Source organism: Amblyomma americanum, chromosome 8, assembly GCF_052857255.1.
Source record: "Amblyomma americanum isolate KBUSLIRL-KWMA chromosome 8, ASM5285725v1, whole genome shotgun sequence".
NCBI lineage: Eukaryota > Metazoa > Arthropoda > Arachnida > Ixodida > Ixodidae > Amblyomma > Amblyomma americanum.
In genome coordinates, this window is record NC_135504.1 from 50486148 (window position 1) to 50507858 (window position 21711).

At 45.1% G+C, this 21711-nt stretch overlaps 1 protein-coding gene across 2 annotated transcripts in view; it reads right to left on the reverse strand.

The window, feature by feature from the left end:
* Positions 1–5034: 5034 nt before the first annotated feature.
* Positions 5035–21711, reverse strand: part of LOC144101604 (astacin-like metalloprotease toxin 5) — a 30103-nt gene continuing 13426 nt past the window's right edge. The window contains exons 4-6 of one of the 2 annotated variants that reach the window (XM_077634746.1): positions 15935–16055; positions 9832–10007; positions 5035–5361 (exon numbers count right to left, since the gene is read on the reverse strand). In XM_077634746.1, coding sequence (XP_077490872.1) covers positions 5138–5361; positions 9832–10007; positions 15935–16055 — 521 coding nt within the window. In that variant the 3' untranslated portion in view covers positions 5035–5137. The remainder of the gene's footprint in view (positions 5362–9831; positions 10008–15934; positions 16056–21711) is intronic. The other variant, XM_077634747.1, reaches the window with a different exon arrangement.

Sequence of the window (21711 nt, forward strand, 5' to 3'; positions counted from 1 at the left end):
GCGGCCTGGTCGCGGTGACCAGATCCGACAATGCACTCCCTCACCAGAACAGGATTTGACCACGCTGTTTTACTACTTGGCCACAAACTTCTATGCACAAACCAATGAACCCTCGGCCTTCAGTCCTTAGCGGCTGCAGAGCAACTGACCAAGGTGGCGGTCAGACCTGCGACGCAGCAGGGGGAGTTAAGAATTTATAGCTCCGGACAGGCCGCCATTGGAATCTGAACCTGGCAACGTTTAACGTTAGAACGTTATCTACTGAGGCTACCCTAGCAGTGCTGTTCGTGGAACTAGCGGGGATTAAATGGGATGTGATAGGGCTTAGTGAAGTTAGGAGGACAGGTGAGGCGTATAAAGTACTAAAGGACGGACACATACTATGCTATCGAGGATTAGCGTATAGACGAGAACTGGGTGTGGGATTCGTCATTAATCAGGATAGAGCCGGCAACGTAGACGAGTTCTGTAGTATTAACGAGAGGATGGCATGTACGTAATTAGGCTCAATGGGAGGTACCAGCTGAAGGCGGCGCAGGCCTACGCGCCTATATCGAGCCGTGATGACCAGACAGCTCAGTGGCTGTATTAAGACGTGTGGAGCCCGCAATGAACAAAGTAAAATCACAGCTCGTTGTAGTGATAGGCGACTTCAATGCGAAGCTGGGCATGAGGCAGGCTGGCGACCACGCGCCAGGCTAATGTGGGATAGGTTCTAGGAACAGCAGGGGACAGTTATTAGTAAAATTCGCAGATACGGGGGGGGGGGGATAATTTACGCATCATGAATACCTTCTTCCCCAACCGAGAGAACAGGAAGTGCACCTGGAAGAATACCTTCTTCCGCAAACGAGAGAACAGGAAAAGAACCTGGAAGAGTCCCATTGGTAAGGCTAAAAATGAAATCGAGTTCATACTGTGCGCTCAACCTGGCAGAGTTCACGATGTGGACGTCCTCCGAAATGTGCGCTGTAGCGGCAACAGAATGGAAAGGTCTCGAATTAGATTAGACTTTAAAAGGGAACGCAAGAAGCAAGTGAAGAGGATGTTCATGAACTAGTTAGCAGTAAGAGGGAAAATACAGGAATTCACGATATCTCTGCAGAAAAGGTATTCAGCTGTAACTGAGGAAGACGATCTTGATGATGATACTATGAGCGATAATCGGACAGCTATCATTACGGAGTGCGCTGTAGAAGTAGGCGGTAGGATGGTAGGAAACGAATGATCTTATTACTAAACGCCGAAGCATGCGGGCGTCTAACCAAACCGACAGAACAGAACAAGCAGAGGTATCGAAGTTAATAAATAGGCGCAAAGGGGAGGAGGGGGGGGGGGGGGGGGGCAACCGACATAAGGAAGATTAATATGGAGAAAATCGAGCATTCTCTCAAAAACAGAGGTAGCCTAAAAGCGGTGAAGAGGAAACTAGGCATATGTAAAAGCCAGATGTAAGAGACAAGGAGGCCAATGTCAGCAATACGGATATGATGGTTAAAGTAAGCGATGAGTTCTGCACAAATCTGTACAGTACCCAATGTAATCAGAACGATAATGAGACCGACAGTAGCGCACAGCAATGCATCATCCCGCCATTAAAGAAAGAGGAAGCAAAGAAAGCTTTAGGAGCAATGGAAAGGGGAAGGGCAGCTGGTGAGGATCAAGTAACACCAGATCTGTTGAAGGATGGAGGGGAGATCGTGCTAGAAAAACCAGCCACCCTGTATACGCAATGCCTTATAACTTCGACCGTACCAGAAGCTTGAATGAATGCAAAAATTATCTTAATTCTTAGGAAAGGAGACGCCAAGGACTTCAAAAATTAGACCGATCAGCTTACTATCAGTTGCCTACAAGGTATTTACTAAGGTAATCGCTAATAGAGTCAGGGCAACCTTAGACTTTATTCAACCGCATGATCTGGCAGGCTTTCGTAAAGGATATTCCACAATAGATCATATTCATACTATCAATCAAGTGATAGAGAAATGCAGAGAATATAACCAACTTCTATATATAGCCTTCATTGATTGCGACAAAGCAATCGACTAAGTGGAAACCTCAGCAGCCATACAAGCATTTTATAATCAGGGTGTAGAAGAGCCTTACATCAAAATACTGGAAGATAAATATATAGCAACTGCACAGCTACCATAGTCCCCCATAAAGTCGCCAAAAAAATTCCAATAAGGGAAGGCGTCAGGCAAAAAGGCATGATATCGCCAATGCTATTCACCGCCTTTCTACAGGAGGTATTCCGAGCCCTGAATTGGGAACAGTTGGGAATAAGAGTTAATGGAGAATACCTAAATAATCTGAGATTCACTGATGGCATTCACTTGCTGAGTCACTGAGGTGGTTAACTGCAAATCGTGATCAATTAGTTAGAAAGGCAGAGCAAAAGGGTGGGTCTAAAACTAACATGCAGAAAACCAAAGTAATGTTCAGGAGTCACGGAAGGGAACAGCAGTTTACAATTAGTGGAGAGGTACTAAAACTAGGAATACGTCTCCTTAGGGCCGGTAGGAAGAGCTGATCCGGATCATCGAGGGAAATAACTGGAAGATTAAGAATAGGGTGGAGCGCATATGACAGGTTCTCTAAGATCACAAATCGCAGTTTTGCGATATCCCTCAAAAGAAAAGCGTACAACAGCTGTATCTTACCGGTACTCACCTACGGGGCAGAAACGCGGAGGCTAAAGAAAAGGGTCCAGCTGAAGTTAAGGCCAACCCAACGAGGCATGGAAAAGAAAATGTTTGGTTTAAAGTTGAGACCGGAAACGGCAGATTGGGTGAGGGGACAAACGTGTGTTAATTACATCCTAGTCGAAATCAAGAGGAAGAAGTGGGCTTGGGCAGGGCATGTAATGCGAAGGCAATATAATCGCTGGTCCTTAAGGGTAACGGAGTGGATTCCAAGAGAAGGCCAGCGTAGCAGGGGGCGGCAGAAGGTTAGGTGGGCAGATGAGATTAAGAAGTTTGCAGGCGTAGGGTGGACGCAGCTAGCAACGAACACGGTTCACTCGAGAGACATAGGAGAGGCCTTCGACCTGCAGTGGGTGTAGTCAGGCTGAAGATGATGATAACTGCCCACCATTCTACCGTGCAATGTACAGAATCAGCCGCAAGACCTTAACTATTTGGTAAGTAATTTAATGTGATTAATTGAATCATAAGTTTTAAATTACATAATTACTTTTAACGACCTCCTCCTGCCACAAATGACAGGTGGCATGGTGCCACCTGCCACCATTCCGTTTCAGAAAGAAACTCCTAAAGGTGATCACTAAAGGCAAGGGGCAATGAGCAATGAAGAAAATCTCCCTCTGCATGCTTAAAAAAGACGATTGAGATATAGTGCAAGAGGTAAGATACAGAACGGTTGGGAGGCGATGGACATTTATATTAGATATTTCAGGTCCGCACTAGAACCGCTGGGCTTTTCCTAATAGCTGACAGCGTAGACTTTACGGCCAAACGCCGGGCTAAACGGCTAAACCAAAACTATAACAGCGGTCGCTTCTTAACTCGCAAAGTCGGTAAGCTTAGATGTGCGAACTTTTTTACTGCATGCGCAGGTTTTATTGTCCCGTGCACCATGGCTTCTTTACAGCAATTTAATGCCTGATTAAGCTTAGTTTTCGTCCGTAAACTTACAAATTTGCATCAAGGAAGTGACAGGGCATTTTTCAATCCCTGTTATGGTAAATACGGCAAGATTGTAAATTTAGAACTTTTAGTCATATGTCAAGGATGCGCATGCAGCTATTCTGGGAACTCTCGTGCGCATCGACAACTTGCAACAAATGGACCGCAAACATCATTAAAACACTTTCAACAGCCTCTTCAAGGATGATGCATATGTATCTGCATTATAAAAACTCCTCAAAGAAATAAAACATTTTTCGAACATTTAAACTATAACGGCCGGTTGAAGGCTTTCTGCCACGTTTAGGTAAAAGGCGATTACTTAAAATTGGAGCGACAGTGTACCCTATGCATATTCCTTGTTTTTCTAAAAACATGGCATTGCACCATATAACAAATGTCGAAATACGATAAATGCTTTACATAAAGAAAAGGATACCCATACCGATTCAGTTCTGGAAGGAAGTCCACCAGTGTTCTCTATACATGTTTCAACACACTGGCGCGAATTTGGAGAAGAAAATATCAAAGTCATTTAATGTTGACTGAGAAATCTGCCAGCTTTTTCAAAAATAACGATCAACGCTGAGCTTTCAAGGAGGGAGGTAGTTCTCCTTCAGCCGCCCTAAGCTGTACACAAAATGACAAAGACGCAATTAAAAACAGAATTGTAACCACGAACATGAAAACTTAAAAAAATTACATGGTGAAGTAGAGACGCTGCATCACATTTTATGATCGCGCGTTGTTTTTTGTACGATTGTGGTTTATAGCAATCGGAGTGAGAATTCATCACTTAGTTTCATAAGTGAGAGCCTACCACAACGCACTGGCGCAATGACGATCGTAAGCCGGAGTATGTGCGAGTTTTAGGGACTATATTTGGAATGTTTTCTGCCACGTTTAAATTGTGTGTGCTCGAGAACAAGGGGCACCGTTTGAAGCCTCAAGTTTCCAAAGGAACAGTTTGCCACTGAAGCATTTGTCTGCATGTCGGCATATCGTCCCCTTCACGTCATTTTATCTGGCCATTGCATATGAGCGGAATGTTTCAGATGGAATTTTGCATTTCACAGATCTTCGCAGGCTTGTAAACGGAAGATCATACTTCTTCCCGTTTTTTTTCGGTGTTACGCTGAGAACCCTTCTATGGATTTATGCGCATTATTACAGCAAGAGAAACCCCAGGGTCCTGCTATAAGAGTAAAAGCATAGAAAACTAAAGAAGAACGGCTGCGCGCACATTCAGCTGGAGCTGCATTCATTCATGACACCGTGGAAGTGTCATCTATGTAGTCATGCATGCAAAGCGAGCTCCGTGATTAAGGATGAAGCAAAGTAACGGAGCTCCGAAATGCTGCCGCACTCACATACTGTTAGAGAAAGAGCCAGAAGCTTAAAAGGCATAGCTATTTTTGTTGCTTCTTTATTCGAGCTTCTCTTATATGGTTCTTTCGCATGGTTTTGCTACGCACTAAATCTGTGTTTCATTTACAGTCGTAGAAGTCGTTGACGCGCTTGAAGTCCCAGTAGCTCAGTTCTTTCTTCTCGTAGACGTCAATAATCCGCTGGCCATCCTTCGTGAGTATGGTCGGCTGGGACTTACTTCGAGCGAATGCGTCCGAGCCGTACTCCATGACAGAACTTATGTCGAAGGGTGAGACCACGGCTTCACTCGACCACTTTCTCTTCTCGAACTGGTTGCGGTATGCTGCATGAAAAGTCATGATTTCACTGAAGGGGTGATACAGAGCTGCCAAGCGAGAGGACACCTCCTTTACAGTTCCCCCGCGCTGGACATCAGCAGCTCGACGCGAACGCCTCCTGCTGTGGCTATGAAGTTTGTTAGGTAGAAAAATTTCTTCGACCTATCGCTCAGATCTAACAAGTGCGTCCTTTGTAACAAGTTAAGACCCCGGGTCGTTTGCCTCCACTGGGAAGGTCTACCCAGTTGAGAGGGCAGTACATGAGGTCTTCTAAGCTTCGGAACACTTGGAAGCAGAAGGGCGCACAAAAATTCCCTGCACTGTAAATTTTTGATAAAGGCTCCACCCCGGCGGTCTGTTGCATATCTTTGCGTATTTTAACGCGAAAGCGTTAAGGTTCCTTGTGAGCAAAAAATCAGGAGCCCGGCTCTGGCGGGTTGACCCCAGAGAGCAACATAGAAGGCAGGTTGGCCACCTGGGTCACGTGTCCTTGCAGAGTCCTCACAACCTGCCCACCGCATAGTGAGAAAACTTCCCGCCATGGCAGGTTGCAATTAAATCAATGATTGGTCACTCGAGAAAAGCAACCTGTGTCGTACAAGGCCTACCGCTGGGAGCATCTGCCATGGCAGGGCAGTAGCACCTCACTTATTTGCTCTATCACTCCTCCAGGAGAGTTATGAAGGCTCCCAGGTATCTGTGAAAGTAAAGTAGAGGTTGACCTTCTGCATTTATGGGATTTTATCCATTACGCTATCGCGTCATATCTTAAAGGCGAAGCTCAAGTTTCCGTCCCATATTTTAATCCCCTTCGCAAATGTGCAAACGGTCCTAATGTAATACAAAAGCCACTTTGAGCCGACGGGAGCATAGCATTCTCTGGATCCGCGTGCCTTATGGCCAAATATCTCAAACAAAATGCATTAAAGAAGTTGATCTTGAGGAGCCGCTTTCCGTCTCGAAATGTAACCGTTCTTACTGCTCCTTTGTTCTGTATAGCGAGCCTTTACGTCTGAAACCGACCATTCTTCCCGACGTTTTCTTTCAAAAGCTCGATACGACCAGTTCAAGGCACTGTGTAAGAAAAACATCTACCGCGTGATACGGGCTCCTCCGCCGAAAATTTACGGTGAAGACCTAACTCTTTAGACAGCCACACAATAAGCAAGCTGCCTCAAGAATATTAGCAAGTTATCCACATGATTTAGCAGAAGTGACCATAAACACTGCATAGTGTAAGCTGGACATTTGAGAGATATGGGCAAAAACGCAGTTAACGCAGTTGTCGCTGCCTCGCAGCCTGTAATAGCTGACTGACAAGCCGTCACTGCAAGACGTTAAGTCAGCTGCATTTATGCTTCGACCCCCGATCATGGTGCCAAAATTACCACTGGTGCCGAATGAAGAATCTGTGAGAGCACGAATCTCACATGAAGTCCGCATAGTAGCACGGGGGTTTTTGCTTGGGCGCCGTTCTGTCTATGGTACAAGCTTAATATTTCCCCGTTATTTTGGCATTCTGAAGGCAAAACTGTGATTTACATTCCAGGAGTGTCTCCCAATCTTTTAGCGCAAAAGCATTTCTAGCCGCCCTTTCCAGATTTCAGCTTTGTCTCTGAAGCTTTTGTGTCTCTGTGAAGCCTCTGAGTAGCAGCAGTAACTTGCTCACTGGGTCAATAGATACCTTAATCGCGATGTGAATAGGCGGTGGTATGCACCTACAATTTGAGGCAGTTATGCTCCTTTGCTTTTCTCAGAACCTGAGGAAAGTTTGAGCTCCACTAGTTCTGAGCATTGGGAAGCTTCGAAACTGGCTCCCTTGGTCAGTAGACAGCTCAATCGCGCTTTGAAGTACGTGGTGATGGTGTACATCAGAAGGAACTGTGATTTTCACAATATTTCGTGCTTAGCGCAGCCAAATAGGCATTATTATTTCCTTCTTTTCTGAATCCTTCCCTATTGAAAAATGTGTACAGGTTTGAATAGGTCGACAAATAGGATAATGACACATTTCGGTTAACATTACAGTATGAAGCTTCCAAAGCAATTCAGCCTTTGGGAGACTCCTTAGTGGAGGGCTCCGTATTACTTCGATTACCCGTGGTTAATTACCGTGCACTTATATCACACAGCGCATGGAAGTTGTGGGTTCGAACTTGCCCGGTACGGTAGAACTTCGATAGAGGAAAAATGGAAAAGGTCCGTGTACTGTCCGGTGTTAGTGCTCGTTAAGAACCCCAGGTGGCCGAAATTATCCGGAGCCCTCCACTACGGCGTCCCTCATAGACTGAGCCGCTTTGGGACGTCCATCCTATAAAGCCAAACCAAATGTGCCATAATCCTATTTGCTGACCAATTCAAACCTATATACACTTTTCAGTAGGGATTCTTTCAGTCTGCCATCCACAGTGAGGTTGTTAATGTACCATCGCTTTCCATGCAATTGTTTGTCCTGGCCTGAGCACTAGCACACCGTCGAGAGACGGTGAAGACGGTGCGGAAAGCGAAAAGGGTAAAATTTTGTACGCTAGCGGAAATCAAGAGATGTGCGCCTAGGTAACAGGGAGACAGGTGAGTTTCGGTTCGGTTTACGCCGGGGCATTCATCAGTGCGCCAAATAGACAAGCACTGCCTTTTATTTTGTGCAAATATGACACTGTAACATGCTAGCTGTATTCCCTTTAACATATTGCGGATTTGTGCTCGGTCATTTTTCACGGAGCGGTCATGACTTGTCTATATCATTGCGCATCTTAGTTTTTATAAAGTTCTTTTCCATCTCCAAATTGATTCTTCTCTTATCCTGCAATGAGCAGCAGAAGTCTTGCACTTAACTCAAAATACGCATCAGTCTGAAACAATGAAACAAACAACGAAACATAGACAAGCACCTTTAAGTATTAGAATATTAGCGGATTACAGGCACATTCCTTGTCTCCGTCTGTTTTTTATTTCATTTCTATTCGCGCGCCGAAACACGTGGTGGCAATAATGATCGAATCTGCAGTCTGTCGCTATGCGCATGGCTGGCAAAATAATTATAATCAGCTCGTGGCCATGCATCCATATATCCTGACTGATTCCCCCTGTGAGCACCATCCTAAGTAGAACTAAGCAGCACTGGAGTCACTGGTGTAGAGAAAATATCAGTTCTGAATTGTGGGAGACAAGGAGTAATTTTTATGTGCTGCTAAGGAGTGCAGCCTAACAAACCCAGGCGTGGCGGTCTAATTTTTAAGGATGTGAACACAAAACACGCCAGTGTGCCGAGATATTTTAGCGCGCGGTAAGGAATTCCGGATGGTTTAAATTAAACTGCAGTCCACTTTACGGCGTCCCTGATAGCTCATGTGCCGCATCGGGAAATTAAAACGCACATATTGCAAATTAGTTTTGTGAGCGTGACGCTCCTCTTGCGTATATCGTCGATCGACTAGAAGCCTTCCACTGGGCTCGTGAGCAGCAGAATAAGTTCCAAGCCTGATTTTCATTCGCACGCAGAACTACATGAAAAGTGGTGACCTAATCTCTTAAACTAAGTGCCCCACGTAGCCATCGAGATTCAAGGCCTTGAGCACGGTTTTCCATATATACTGAACCAGCAGCTTTGTTTGATACTGTAATACCGGTGTGTTTCAAGAGCGAAGTCAGAACTATTGGCCTAAATACAGGAAGGAAAAGGTGCTTGAAGCGGTTTTTGTAGACGCCTGCCCGGCACACCCTAGTTGATTGAGTCGCGGTGGTGCAGTGCTGAAATGTTTTGTTCTGAACAGTTGTAAACAAACGCCTACAATTTCCTCACTGGCGACGCTACTTTTATTACGCCAGCTTGATCCCTGTTATACGGTTTTGACTGAAATCATCATTAATGTCAAATTATCGACATTCTTTGTGCTACTCTAGTATTTTAGATTTATTTCAAGCATGCAGACTGCTGCCGAGAGGAATGCCTTCAAACCTCACTACCTGGCATTAACGACATTCAACCGTTGACTATTGTACCTTGCAAACAATACTGCCCTGTCGAAAGCACCTTAATGTGCCGACCAGCCGACGTTTCATCCAAAAGATTTCAGAGTGAAAGCTCTACTCCTTCCGTAGAAAGCTGAAGGTCACGTGGCTATGAAATTTGACCTTGAAGCTAAGAGAAGCGGAGGTTTGGCTCTGACGTCATGCTATGTGACTCGCGACGCCTCGCCAGAGCTGCGCGCGCGGAGCCGACGGTGCTCCCTAGCCTCCAACCATCGAATCGCCTGACTTTGTGCGCCTTCCCAGAGCTGCTTATGCGGAGCCGACGGGGCTCTCGCAACTGCCGGAAATCGGGTGGAAACGAATTTCGCTGTATAAAAGCTTGTGGCGTGTGCGTACCTTCGTGCGCTTACCTTAACAGAGCTTTTGCTCGTCTTATTAGGTTGAGCTGGGGTGAACCACAGCTAATGTTTTGGGACTCAGCATCAATTATAATTTTTGCGTACTTGGTATTACATTGTCCAGCTTCACATTGAGGTGGTCGTCCCTGTCGGGGCGTGTGTGCTCGTGGTGGAAGCCCAGGGCATGCAGAAGCTCGTGCGCCACTGTGGTCATGTAGAGGCAGCCACGGCCTAGAGACAAGGGCTGTTCTCCACCTATACGGCCAAAGTAAGAGTAGCACCTGCAAGACACGCGTCCTATTTTAAGCTGCGATGGGCGAGATAGCTTGTGTTTACATATCATAACAGCACGCTTCATTACCGGAATGAAATACTGCAAAATCCCCCCTGTCCCGCATAAATTCCTAACCAAGACAAAAGAAGTAGCCCTCAGGCAATTGAAGCCCAAACTTTCCCGAACTCCTATATACAAGGTGTTTGACCTAAGACTTTACACAGTATTTAAAAACTGCCTTTTTGAGTTTGAAGAGCGCTTTTCTCGGCATAGCCTTGTCAACAGTGTAGTACATCGTAATTAAGTACATCATAATACGTTCTAACTGTCAGGCTGGTTGACTAATATTGAATAGCTGCCTGCATAACAATTACTCTTAGGCTCCTTAATTAATGAGATGCGTGTAGCCCATCGTAATTAATAACCATATCAGCTTTTAGAATTTCGAAAACGTAGTTGCCTTCGGCGCTGTGGCCCAACAAAGTATGGCTATTTGGACTAAATACCTGCACTGGAGAGATTGCTTGCCTGCAATCGTCTTGAAAGCGCATGTATTTTGACGCGATGTAGCCAAAATTTGTCAGCCTACAGCACCGACGGTAGCCGAATTTTCGAAATTATAAAAACAGATATGGACACCACTTGCGATGAGATACAAGCCTTGCAGTAGTTAAGAAGCCTAGCAGTAATACTTTAAAAGTTAACTATTCAATATTAGTTAACCAGCCTGTTAGTATCTCTTGGTCGTATTCTGATCTATTACACCGCTGACGTCGCTATGCCGAAAACAGTGCTCTTCTTACTGAAAAAGCCTATTTTTAAAAATTGTGTAAAGTCTTCGGTGTAACAACCTGCGTCAACCGTGAAGTGCTCTGAGCTATATCGTCCCGCTGCATTTCACGCAACCATTCTAAGGCTAATGTAAATCATATACCATAAGAGTGTCCTATGGGCTTATCATAACCCAAGGGAACTTGTACTATCAAGTAAGAATCAGTGGGGAGACTGCGTTGCCCAGAACGGATACGCAGCAACAACTTCCCGCCACCTGATGTCGTCGTGAGGGAACACGCTCGTTAGTTCAAGACAACCCTTAAAGCCTAACCCTTCCACTCATGCACTCTTTGTCTTGTCTTGATGACAATAAAGTTTTGCCGCCAGCAAGCGCCAGGAGGCGAAAAGGGCGCTAAAAACACGAGACGTACAAAAATCGTGGTAGAACAAGGTTGGAATGTAAGCGAAAATAAATAAAATAAATAAAAATGACTGCAATTCACTTGAATTCAAATTTCCATCATGGTCTAAATGACTGAGGGGGGAGGGGTTAAAAGAGAAATAGTAATGCACTGGGATTGGCACACGAAGTCGTTTCGTGAAATGAACGGGATTTATAACTCGCGCTTCCAAATCTCTAAGTAGCCGCCCTCTGTTGTCTTTTGAATATTTTTCCTGTATCTTGTTGTGAAGGGGCACGTTCACTTGTTCTAATGCGCGTTAACTTTTAATGCGGAAGGATTACTAGTCCCATTAGGAGGAAAGCCGGTGGCGTGTGTCTATGAGTATGTGTACCCGCCGATGGTAACCAATCTCAGCAATGGCAAAAAAAAATTGGGCGATGTCATCAAGCTCCCGTATGACGTAGTGCAGATATCGCACTAACATATATAGATACCACACACTCAAAACAGGAACAGACGAAGTGCTTACTTTCAGCCGAGTCTATTGGATAGGATGTAGCGTTTTTACAGAAGTAGAAAGAGTGAATTAAAAAAGAGAGAATTGTTTTCGTAACTCAAAAGGAACACTGTCACCCGCCTACCTATATTCTGTCCAAACACCGCAACCATTTCATTTTGCTACCTTCAACGGCTACTGACGGTGCCCTGATGCAACTTTGTGTTCCGCCTCTCCTTATCTTGAATTCTTCAATAATCTCTCTCTGGATGTATGTTTTTGTCTTACGTAGGAAGGTGGTGTCGTTAAGATAAGGATTACATTCTTTTTTCCCTTTGTTGACCTTTGTTGCTTCGTCATGGCGGGGTTTCCCTTTGCAATGATGACCCCAGAGGCCCCAGAGCCGCCGCTCTGTTGCCTTGATGGGTAGCCATTATCCCCTCGCGCTCCGTGTTTTCCTTTTTTTTTTTCCTCCGGGGTCGGCTCCCCGCGGCTGCGGGGTGGCCGGCGGGGGACAACACGTTTCTTATTTTTTATTTGTTTCCCTTTCTATCTGTATCTTTTCTAGTATTCTTTGCCTCCGTTTGTTTCTTTTGTTCATGTGTCGTACATGTGTGCCAGTGCCAACTCCTTATGAAGAGGAAAAAGACCCCTGTAACCTCAGTCTTGAGAAAGGACAGGCTCTGTCCGAAACGTCGACTCAAAATAAATCTATGGCTAAATGAAGCGTTTTCAACTTTAAATTATATATATATAGCTTACTGGGACTACTGAGCACGGACTGAGCTTTATTTCCACTGGCAAGTATGGCGGCCACTTCTCCAGAGACAAACGTGTGTGGTGATGAATATGTGCAGATGAAGTCGAAGGTTGAATACTGTGCCTACACTTTCTTCCATCACGGAGGAAAGCGACCGGCTCGGACACAGGTTATAGTGAAGTAGGGCGTCGTGCGAAGTGGGTTAAGCGTGAAACATGAACAATCTCAGCACCGCGGCAACGACGGTCATTTAGAAGCTGGATGGGGGCAACGCGATAGTTCGCTAGGGATGTTTCTTGTAGTACAGTGTACGGACCACCCTAGCGGGTGAGGGATTTTTAGCACACACGGCAGGTACGCACCGGAGTCTTATAAATTCATCGCCATAGAAAAAACATACTGCGCGGTGGGTGAAGCCACAGGTGCTTTTCTAGGAGGTTTGGTATGTGTCAGTATTCAGGCAGCTAACGGCACAGCAGTAGATAAGACGAGCAGTAAATTCTTGTTGAGAGAGTGGTGAAAAGGTTGTGGGAGCAGAGAAGTAAAGGTTCAAGAGAAAAAAAGGGAGCAGCTAGTTATTTTTTGCACTGCAGTGTTGTAATCAAAGGTAACGAAGGAGAGCTGGGCGTCCCATCTTGTATTGTCGGGTTGGATATACGCAGAGAGCATATTTCAGAGGGTGTGATCAAAGCGTTCTGTTAGCCCATTTGGTCCAGGGTCGACAGGTGGAAGTGGGTTTATGGACAGTTCTAGAAGCGTGAAGGACTTCGGCAAGGACGGTATACATGGTCACTTATAAGGACACGACGTGGTCACTAATAAAGAGACGATGGGCTCAATGGCGCAGAAGTATAAATATGGCATTAAGGAAGGAATGGGCGATTTAAGAAGTGGAGCCGAAAAGAACGGTGGTTGTTTTGCGTATCTGGTTAAATGGTCGATGACGGTGACGATCCAATCTATGCCAGACGGGGTTAACGGTAAGCGACCTTAGAGGCTAATGTCAACGACTTCGAAGGGGGAGAAAGAAGAGCAGAAGGGCTGCAGAAGACCCCCAGGAGGCGACGTGGCACGTTTGCGGCGTTGACAAGGGGTGCCAAACGTAATATATTTTCCAAAAGCCGTTGAAAGGCAGGCCAAAAGAAACGGCGGTTGATGCTGTCATAAGTTTTCTCGAAGCCTAAGCGGCCGCCCATCCCTTCGTCGTTAAAAACCTTGCAGAACTTACGGTGAAGAGAACGGAGTATGACAGGTACCCAGCAGTGACCAAGGGAGTTATAACAGCGCTAGAGAAAGATGTCGTCGACTAGTTTGAAACAAGAAGTTCGCAACGTACGCGGCCATTGTGAGGCCGCGTAGCGCAACTGACACGATTAATAAAAGTCCGACAGTAACGGTCATCGCATTGTGCTGAGGCGAGATCGTCGAGACTGCAGCGGGCATTGAATCAATGGCTGCGGCTGTCAAGGTTGAGATAGCTGATGAATCAGCAGAATGAAGGGGAGGGGGGGGGGTTAGCTTGAGGCGACGGGCAATGAGAGATTGCGTCATCGGCCTAGTGTTTGTTTCCCGATTTGTAGGCTACGGTAAGGTCATATGGCTGAAGGCGGAATATATAGCGTCCGAGGAGCCCGGACAATTATTCTGTTGCGACCACCAGCCACGGGTATGATGGTGAGTGGCGAAAGTAAAATAGCGGCCGTACAACTGGGGAGACATTGCTTTGCGGCCCAGACAACAACGACGCACTCTTGTTCAGTGATCATGGAGTTTTGGTCCACTGCAGTTAGGGTAGCAAATGTGTTTAAAGCAAATGATCCGAGGCCTTTAAAAACATGACGAAATCGATCGTACTCATTCATGGCGTTGCTGACACGTCGACACAGGCCCAGTACACCTTCAGTGTAGGACGCGTCAGATTTGCCCAGTAGGTGGACAAGCGTATCTAACTTTTTCTTTTCCTTGTCAGGGCTTGAACCAAAGGTTCCAAAAATTTGTGGAATCTGGAGGAGAAGTGGGTCAACTTGGAGATGGCATCCTTGATGTTCATGAACCAAGCATTGGCCATGGCGGTCAGCTTGATCGACGCGGTTAGCAGCTTCATTGAAGAGTCCCAACGATTATATGCACTGTATTGGTTGTACTCGTAGAGTCATTCCTCCACGTCGTCGCCGCGTAGACCCGCAAAGGTAGGAGGCTCGCGCTGAAGTGTGGGTGACGGTCCGCGTGGGGTGTCCACCGGTTTGCGGTCTGCCGTGTGGGTTGGAGTCGTTACTGCCGGCTGAGCGATTACAATCGGGAGGAAGCGCTCCTGCCTCAGCGGTAGAGCCAGTGGGATTTGGGTAGACGGTTCCCATCGCGGCGGATGGTCCGACCAGGTGGTGACTGGAACGCAGCTGCAGTGTGGCGGCGGAGAGTGCGCAAGCATCGAGAGCACCTCCACCACTTGTGAGACGACGGAGCGATCTTCAGACCCACTCGCAAGTATGGCGGCCACTTCTCCAGAGACAACAATGAGCGATGATCATGATGGTGATGGATTTTTATGGCACGAGGGAATCTACGGAAAAAGAGCGCCATGACACAAGGTGTTTTCCATTTCTCAAGGTGGGGTCAAAGACCCATTTCCCAAGAATTTCACCCTAAAGAAGCCGTGAACCAGGCCAGGGGAAAGCTTGTACCCATTGTATCACCGGTGGGTAGTACCCGGCGGCACTGGGTATCGAACCCCGCACCTCCCGCATGCGAGGCGGATGCTCAGCCACTTGGCCATCACTGCGGTTCGATGATGATGAATATGTTCAGATAAAGATGAAGGTCGCACGGTGATGATGAATACGTACAATGAGGAACGTCGCACTCTGTGCTGGCAATATAAGTGTATGTACGTACCTATAACTATATATATATATATATATATATATATATATATATATATATATATATATATATATATATATATATATATATATATATATATATATATATATATATATATATATATATACCTTTTCTGAGTTCCAAACCATGACAACTCAATTTTACTTTTTCGACGGCAACTGTATAAATTCAAGAAATTATCTTTACGAGTGCAGTAGTTGGAGAAATGTAGTCTCTATGAATTGATACCATGCAGGCAACCTAAAATATAGGTACGCCTATGGCGCATTTGCATAAATAATTTACAAGCATATGGCTGTTCAAAGTCACCACTCGCAGAAGGAAGTCAGCGTTCGGACCACAAGATATCTTTACAATAACCTAACACCCTTATAACTGTACATAAACAGTCAGTCATTGCTGTTTTCGGAAGAGACCAGAGGGAAGTCTGTAGCAGTGTCAATTAAACGTGTGCTGCGTTAAGCAGATAAGCCCGTCTTAATCTCATGCCATTTACCTCAGTCGATTATTAAATCGTGCGCTTTCATGAAAATAGCGCTGTGGCTTCAATAAAGGAAACAAAGAGTGAAGAAAAAAAAGTGCCCACCTGACGCACTTACCCATCTCCAATGAAGAGATAGAGGTAATCCGGCTGATTAGAGCGCTTCACGAAGCGCAGGCAGGTCTCATTCTGGAGAGTTGTCATGGCTGTCTGCACGACTTCGAACTCCCTGTCTAGGGGTGAAAGTAAACCGTATTTTAAAAAAATGCGGGGTTTCACCTATTCCGTAAATCAATTAGCGCACCATCTACCCGATCGAGGCTTCGTACCGAAGCGTGGCCTTGTGATAGAGCATCCGCCTCGCATTCGGGAGGGGTCAGTGCCGCCGGGTACCCGCCGGTACCGCGCCATGGCACAAAGTATTTTTTTGTTTACTCAAGGTGAGGTCGACAGCCCATTTTCCAAGCATTTCACCCTTATTAAGCCGAGCACCAGGCCAGGGGAAGCTGGTACCCATTGTATCACCGGTGGGTAGCCGGCGGCCATAGTCTATGGCTGAGCCAGGCCATCATATCTGAAGCGACTAGACCCAGTTCACTACTTAAGTCTGCGTCTTTCAAGCGGTTTGTACAGAACATCTCCCATAAACAGTCTTTATGTAGAAAGAAATGAATCATTGCTAGGACACAGAAGAACAATGCTCAGATGCGCATACGTGCTAAAAGAAAGGTCTCTACCGAAATATATTTGTTATCCAATTGTTACAAACTGCACCTCCAGAACGCTGTTCAACAACCCACCCCAGGCAAACAGACCTCTGCTTCTCCGCTTCGTGGACAGTTGCCAAATCTTTGAAATATCAGATAACCTTCCTGATGTCGCCTGAAAACATGACCCACTGGTCCCATGGTGCAGCCTTCCCGCTGTGTGTGACTTCACGTTCACAAACCTCCGAAAAAAAGAAACACCGCACGAGCCCATATTGCAGGAATACTGGGCACTGCAAGAGAAAATACGCGAACTACACGGATTTTTGCACTGATGGCTCAAAAACAGCATAATATGTTGGAACCGCAGTCGTACTAGGATCCTGGCAAAAAATAGTTAGGCTGACAAACTGTGCATTCATTTTTACAGCGGAATGTTATACAATCTCTCTAGCTGTAGGCAGAATAATAAAGAATAACATTCAAAACAGCATAATCTACACAGATTCACTTAGCGTGCTCATGGCATTACACTGCATAAATGCATTCGAATCCTTCATATGAAATAAAACACAACATAGAAAAAGTCAGAACACAGGGACATACAATTAAAGTCTGCTGGGTACTCAGCCATGTTGGATTATATGGTAATGAAAGAACCGACAATGCGCTGCACAGGCTCGCAGTCGTGCAATCGTGAAAGTCAGCGTGCCCCATAGAGACTGCATGATATTAATCCACAGTAATCTCAAGGCTAAATGGCAAGAAACCTGGGACAGAGAAGTAAATAACAAACTGCATTTGTAACAAACTGCATCGTCAACATCGGAAGGAAGCATGCTCAGAGCTCTTGGCACGGGATCTGCGTTCAGCGCCACTGCTCTCCACCGCTATAAAGAGCCTGTCCTGGATGAACTTTGCCACTGGGCACGGTGGCACTGCTAGCATGCGGCACGCTGACAACCCGTTTGTTCTCATCGTGCAGCTGTCCTTTGGCATGCTGCTTCATGCCGGCGATGGGGACACTGCGCAAGCCGGGGTGACCAGGTGACCAGGACTGCGCAGGGGCTCATCGCTACTCAATGCCACGTGCTGGATTCGCCACCGTATTCATCGTGGGAACTGCATCGTCAACATCGGAAGGAAGCATGCTCGGAGCCCTTGGCACGTGATCTGCGTTCAGCGCCACTGCTCTCCACCGCTATAAAGAGCCTGTTCTGGATGAACTTGGCCACTGGGCACGGTGGCACTGCTAGCATGCGGCACGCTGACAACCCGTTTGTTCTCATCGTGCAGGTGAGAAAACATTTCGGATATTGCATACGCTCAAGTGACCCTTTTCTGGTAGTGCTGCCGTGCCCACCATTTTGTATCCTGGTTCTTGATGTTGCCTTGACATTAAAAAAATTGCTGCTATTAGGTGGTGATATTGAAACTAACCCGGGTCCCGATCTATCCCAAATTTCAAAACAGCTGAAGGATATTGCAGTCTACATCAAAGATATTAAAGAAAAACGCATGGTAGACATAGAGAACAAGCTTGACCTCCTCACAGTCCTAGAAAGCAAAGTTGAATCCTGTCAACAAGAAATAGCTTGCATGAACCAAGTCATAGACACACTTCAACAAAAGATTGACGACCTTGAAAACCGCAGTAGGCGATCTAACCTAATTATCTATGGCCTACCAGAAAAAGAAGACGAAACTAGCGAGTCATTAGAGCAAACTGTGAACAAAGTCATCATTGAAGACACTCTAAAGCTAGAAAAGGTTGCCATTGAGCGCATACATAGGTTGGGGAAACCCGCTGCAGACAAAACTCGACCGTTAATAATGAAGTTACTTGACTACAGACAAAAAGTTGCAATCCTAAGTCAGGGATTCAAACTCAAAGCAACAGACTATTCATTGGTGAAGACTTCTCTAAAAGAATACGAAACATACGGAAGAAACTTTGGGATAGTGCGAAATCAAATCGCGAAAAAAAGGAGAAAGTATCCCTTCGTTAGGAGAAGCTTCAAATTAACAAACGCGCATATATTTGCGATGAAGAAAAGAACGAGAAAGTACCGATGCAAAAAACGACCCAGAAACAAGCCGCTGAATAACCCGTCAAACTGCACAAGCTGCACTATCAAAAAATTGAGATTGATAAATGTAAATGCCCGCAGTGTCCTAAATAAAACGGAAGATTTGAAAAGCCTTCTAATCGACTACGATCCTGATATTGTGGCCATCACGGAAACATGGCTATCGCCCGCTATACTCGATCACGAGATTGCCCCGCCAAACTACACAATCATACGGAAAGACCGGCCTTCACGAGGTGGAGGCGTGGCCTTAGTGATAAAAAATTCTCTTCACTTTGTCCTTCTTCCCGAGGTGAACAACGCTGAAGCAGTTTTCTGCAAAGTATTGTGCGATGCGATGTCAGTCATAACTGGTTGCGTTTATCGAAGCCCTTCCTCTGACTGTGCATGTCTTTCAGCAAGTCAACAGTATATGCAGCGTCATGTCCATCAATCCAGGATTATTCTGGCGGGAGACTTTAACCTTGCCGATATAGACTGGCCCACAATGCACTGCACATCAGAAGCTTCAGAAGTGCTAATAGACATAATGCTAAACTTTAACCTTCATCAACTTGTCACTAGTCCTACTCGCATTCAAGGCTCAGCAAAAAATATCCTCGACCTAATATTTCTTAATGACCATTTTCCTTTAAGTGAAGCAAAAATTGAAATTATTGAAGGGATAGCTGACCACAGTATACCTATGTGCACACTCCCGCTTCGATCATTACATTACTAGCCCGTCTACGGTAAAAAGTTTTTTCAACTTTCATAGGGCAGATGACGCAAGCATACTAACTCATCTGTCGCATGAATTCAATTCCTTCTTGGAAAAAGCTTCTGAAGAATCTACTGACGTAAATACTTTGTGGCTACATTTTAAAAGCATCGTCATTTACTGTGTAAAAAATTTCATCCCAATGATAAAGAAAAAACAGCAGCTTAAGAATCCATGGATCACACGTGACGTCATTCATGCTAAACGGCGCGTAAAACGGCTTCGTAGGGTTAACAAGATCAGCCCAAAATTATCCACAACTTTAAAGTTAAAGTCTGCGGTATCGCAGTTCAAGCAAAAACTAAAGGATTCGAAACAATACTACTACACTGTCACTTTACCTAGCTTCTTGAGGAACAGTCCACAAAGATTCTGGAAACATCTGCTCAGTACCCAGCCAACGACAACCAAACTAACCAAAGACGAGAAAAGTACAATGGCTAATCAATACAACAATTTCTTTCAGTCAGTCTTCACGAAAGGCAACTGTTCACTTCCCCCTCTCCCGCCACCCCGTGCCTCGGTGCTTGATCCCTTAACAATAACAGACGCCGGAATTCACAATCTTCTCCTCAACATTGACCCTAAAAAAGCAAACGGTCCCGACGAAATTCCAAGTGAATTCCTAAAAAAATACGCTGAGTGGTGCAGTAGGTATCTAGGACAGATTTTTCGCAAGTCACTATCAACTGCTAATCTGCCACATGATTGGAAAAAGGCTAAAATAGTGCCTATCCACAAGACAGGAAACAAAAATAATGTTGCTAATTTCAGACCTATATCGCTCACCAGCACTTCATGGAAAATACTAGAGCATATCATTTTAAAACACAGCAATCTTTCTAGAACGCGAAAATATACTCTCGCCCCACCAGCATGGTTTTCGATCAGGCTTATCAACCATCACTCAAATAACAGAGGTAGTTCATGACCTTGCATTTTGTGTTAATAATCGTTCTCAAATTGACATGATATTACTTGATTTTTCTAAAGCCTTTGATTGCGTAAGTCACGTCAAGCTCATCGCAAAACTGGAACAACCTATTGGGAAGGGAGAAGTGTCCGCTTGGATTACAGATTTTTTAACAAATCGCTCTCAGCTTGTTTTGTTCGATCATACGCCATCTGATATTGTACCTGTCATATCTGGAGTACCACAAGGCTCAGTTCTTGGGCCACTGCTATTTATTATATTTATTTGTGATTATTTTTTGATGCATTCCTCTTTAAGATCATCATTACTAGATGTCGATTACAATGATGTTGAATCAATATGGTGTACACTTACGCTGCGCGACAACTCGTCATACGCTGTTGGATCATTTTATCGCCCTCCCGGTTCTGATCTGAGCACTTTGCAATCACTTTATGAAATCATTTCCGAGGTTTCCCAAAAACCGATATTGCTCGGGGGTGATTTCAATCTGCCGGATCTGCGCTGGGGTGATGGCATGTGTGTAACCACAACAGGTTGTGGAATCGATATAGAAATGAAGAGCATCATAGATACTTTTGGCTTAGTACAGTACGTTCAGGAACCAACTAGGGATAAAAATGTTTTAGATCTTTTCTTTTCCAACTCTCCGGATCAAGTTAATGCTGTTCATGTTATTCCAGGCATTAGTGATCATCAGGCGGTCATTGCATGCATAAAAGCATCGCATAGTAGACAAAAGAAATGTGAGTCAAGGCGAGTCTTTTTTTACGATAAAGGTGACTATGCTAGAATGTCCGAAAAATTACAAAATCACCTGCCCGTTTTTGAGTGCTTTTATGATGAGTGCGATATTCATGAATTATGGAGTTTATTTGAGCAAAAACTTTTTGAACTGAGGGATGCACACGTGCCAAGTATAGATTCTGCTAGACTGAAGAAACGCAGAAAGCCGTGGGTGACTGCCAGTTTGATAAAAATGATAAGGAAAAGAAGGCGTGCGTACCTCAAGTTTAAGAGAACAAAACGTGAAGATGACTTCAGCAGATTACTTGTACTAACGCGTGAGCACAAAGAAAAACTAAAAACTTCGAAAGAGGAGTACTTTAAAACGCTGGACGTTAAAATGAAGAAAAACCCTAAACTTTTTTGGCACTACTTAAGGGAGTGTGGAACAGATTCATCTGGTGTAGGTGAAATCGTTTATAATCAACAGGCCATCTCAGGTGACTTTGAGAAGGCAACGTGTTTTAATAATCACTTCAAGTCTGTTTTCTCCCCTAACCATATCAACAGTCACCAACATTACACAAGTTATGCGCCAGCAATGCCGCCAGTCGAAATAAGTGTAAGAGGGATTCTAGCGCTCCTAGAGGATATAGATGAATCAAAGGCCTGTGGTCC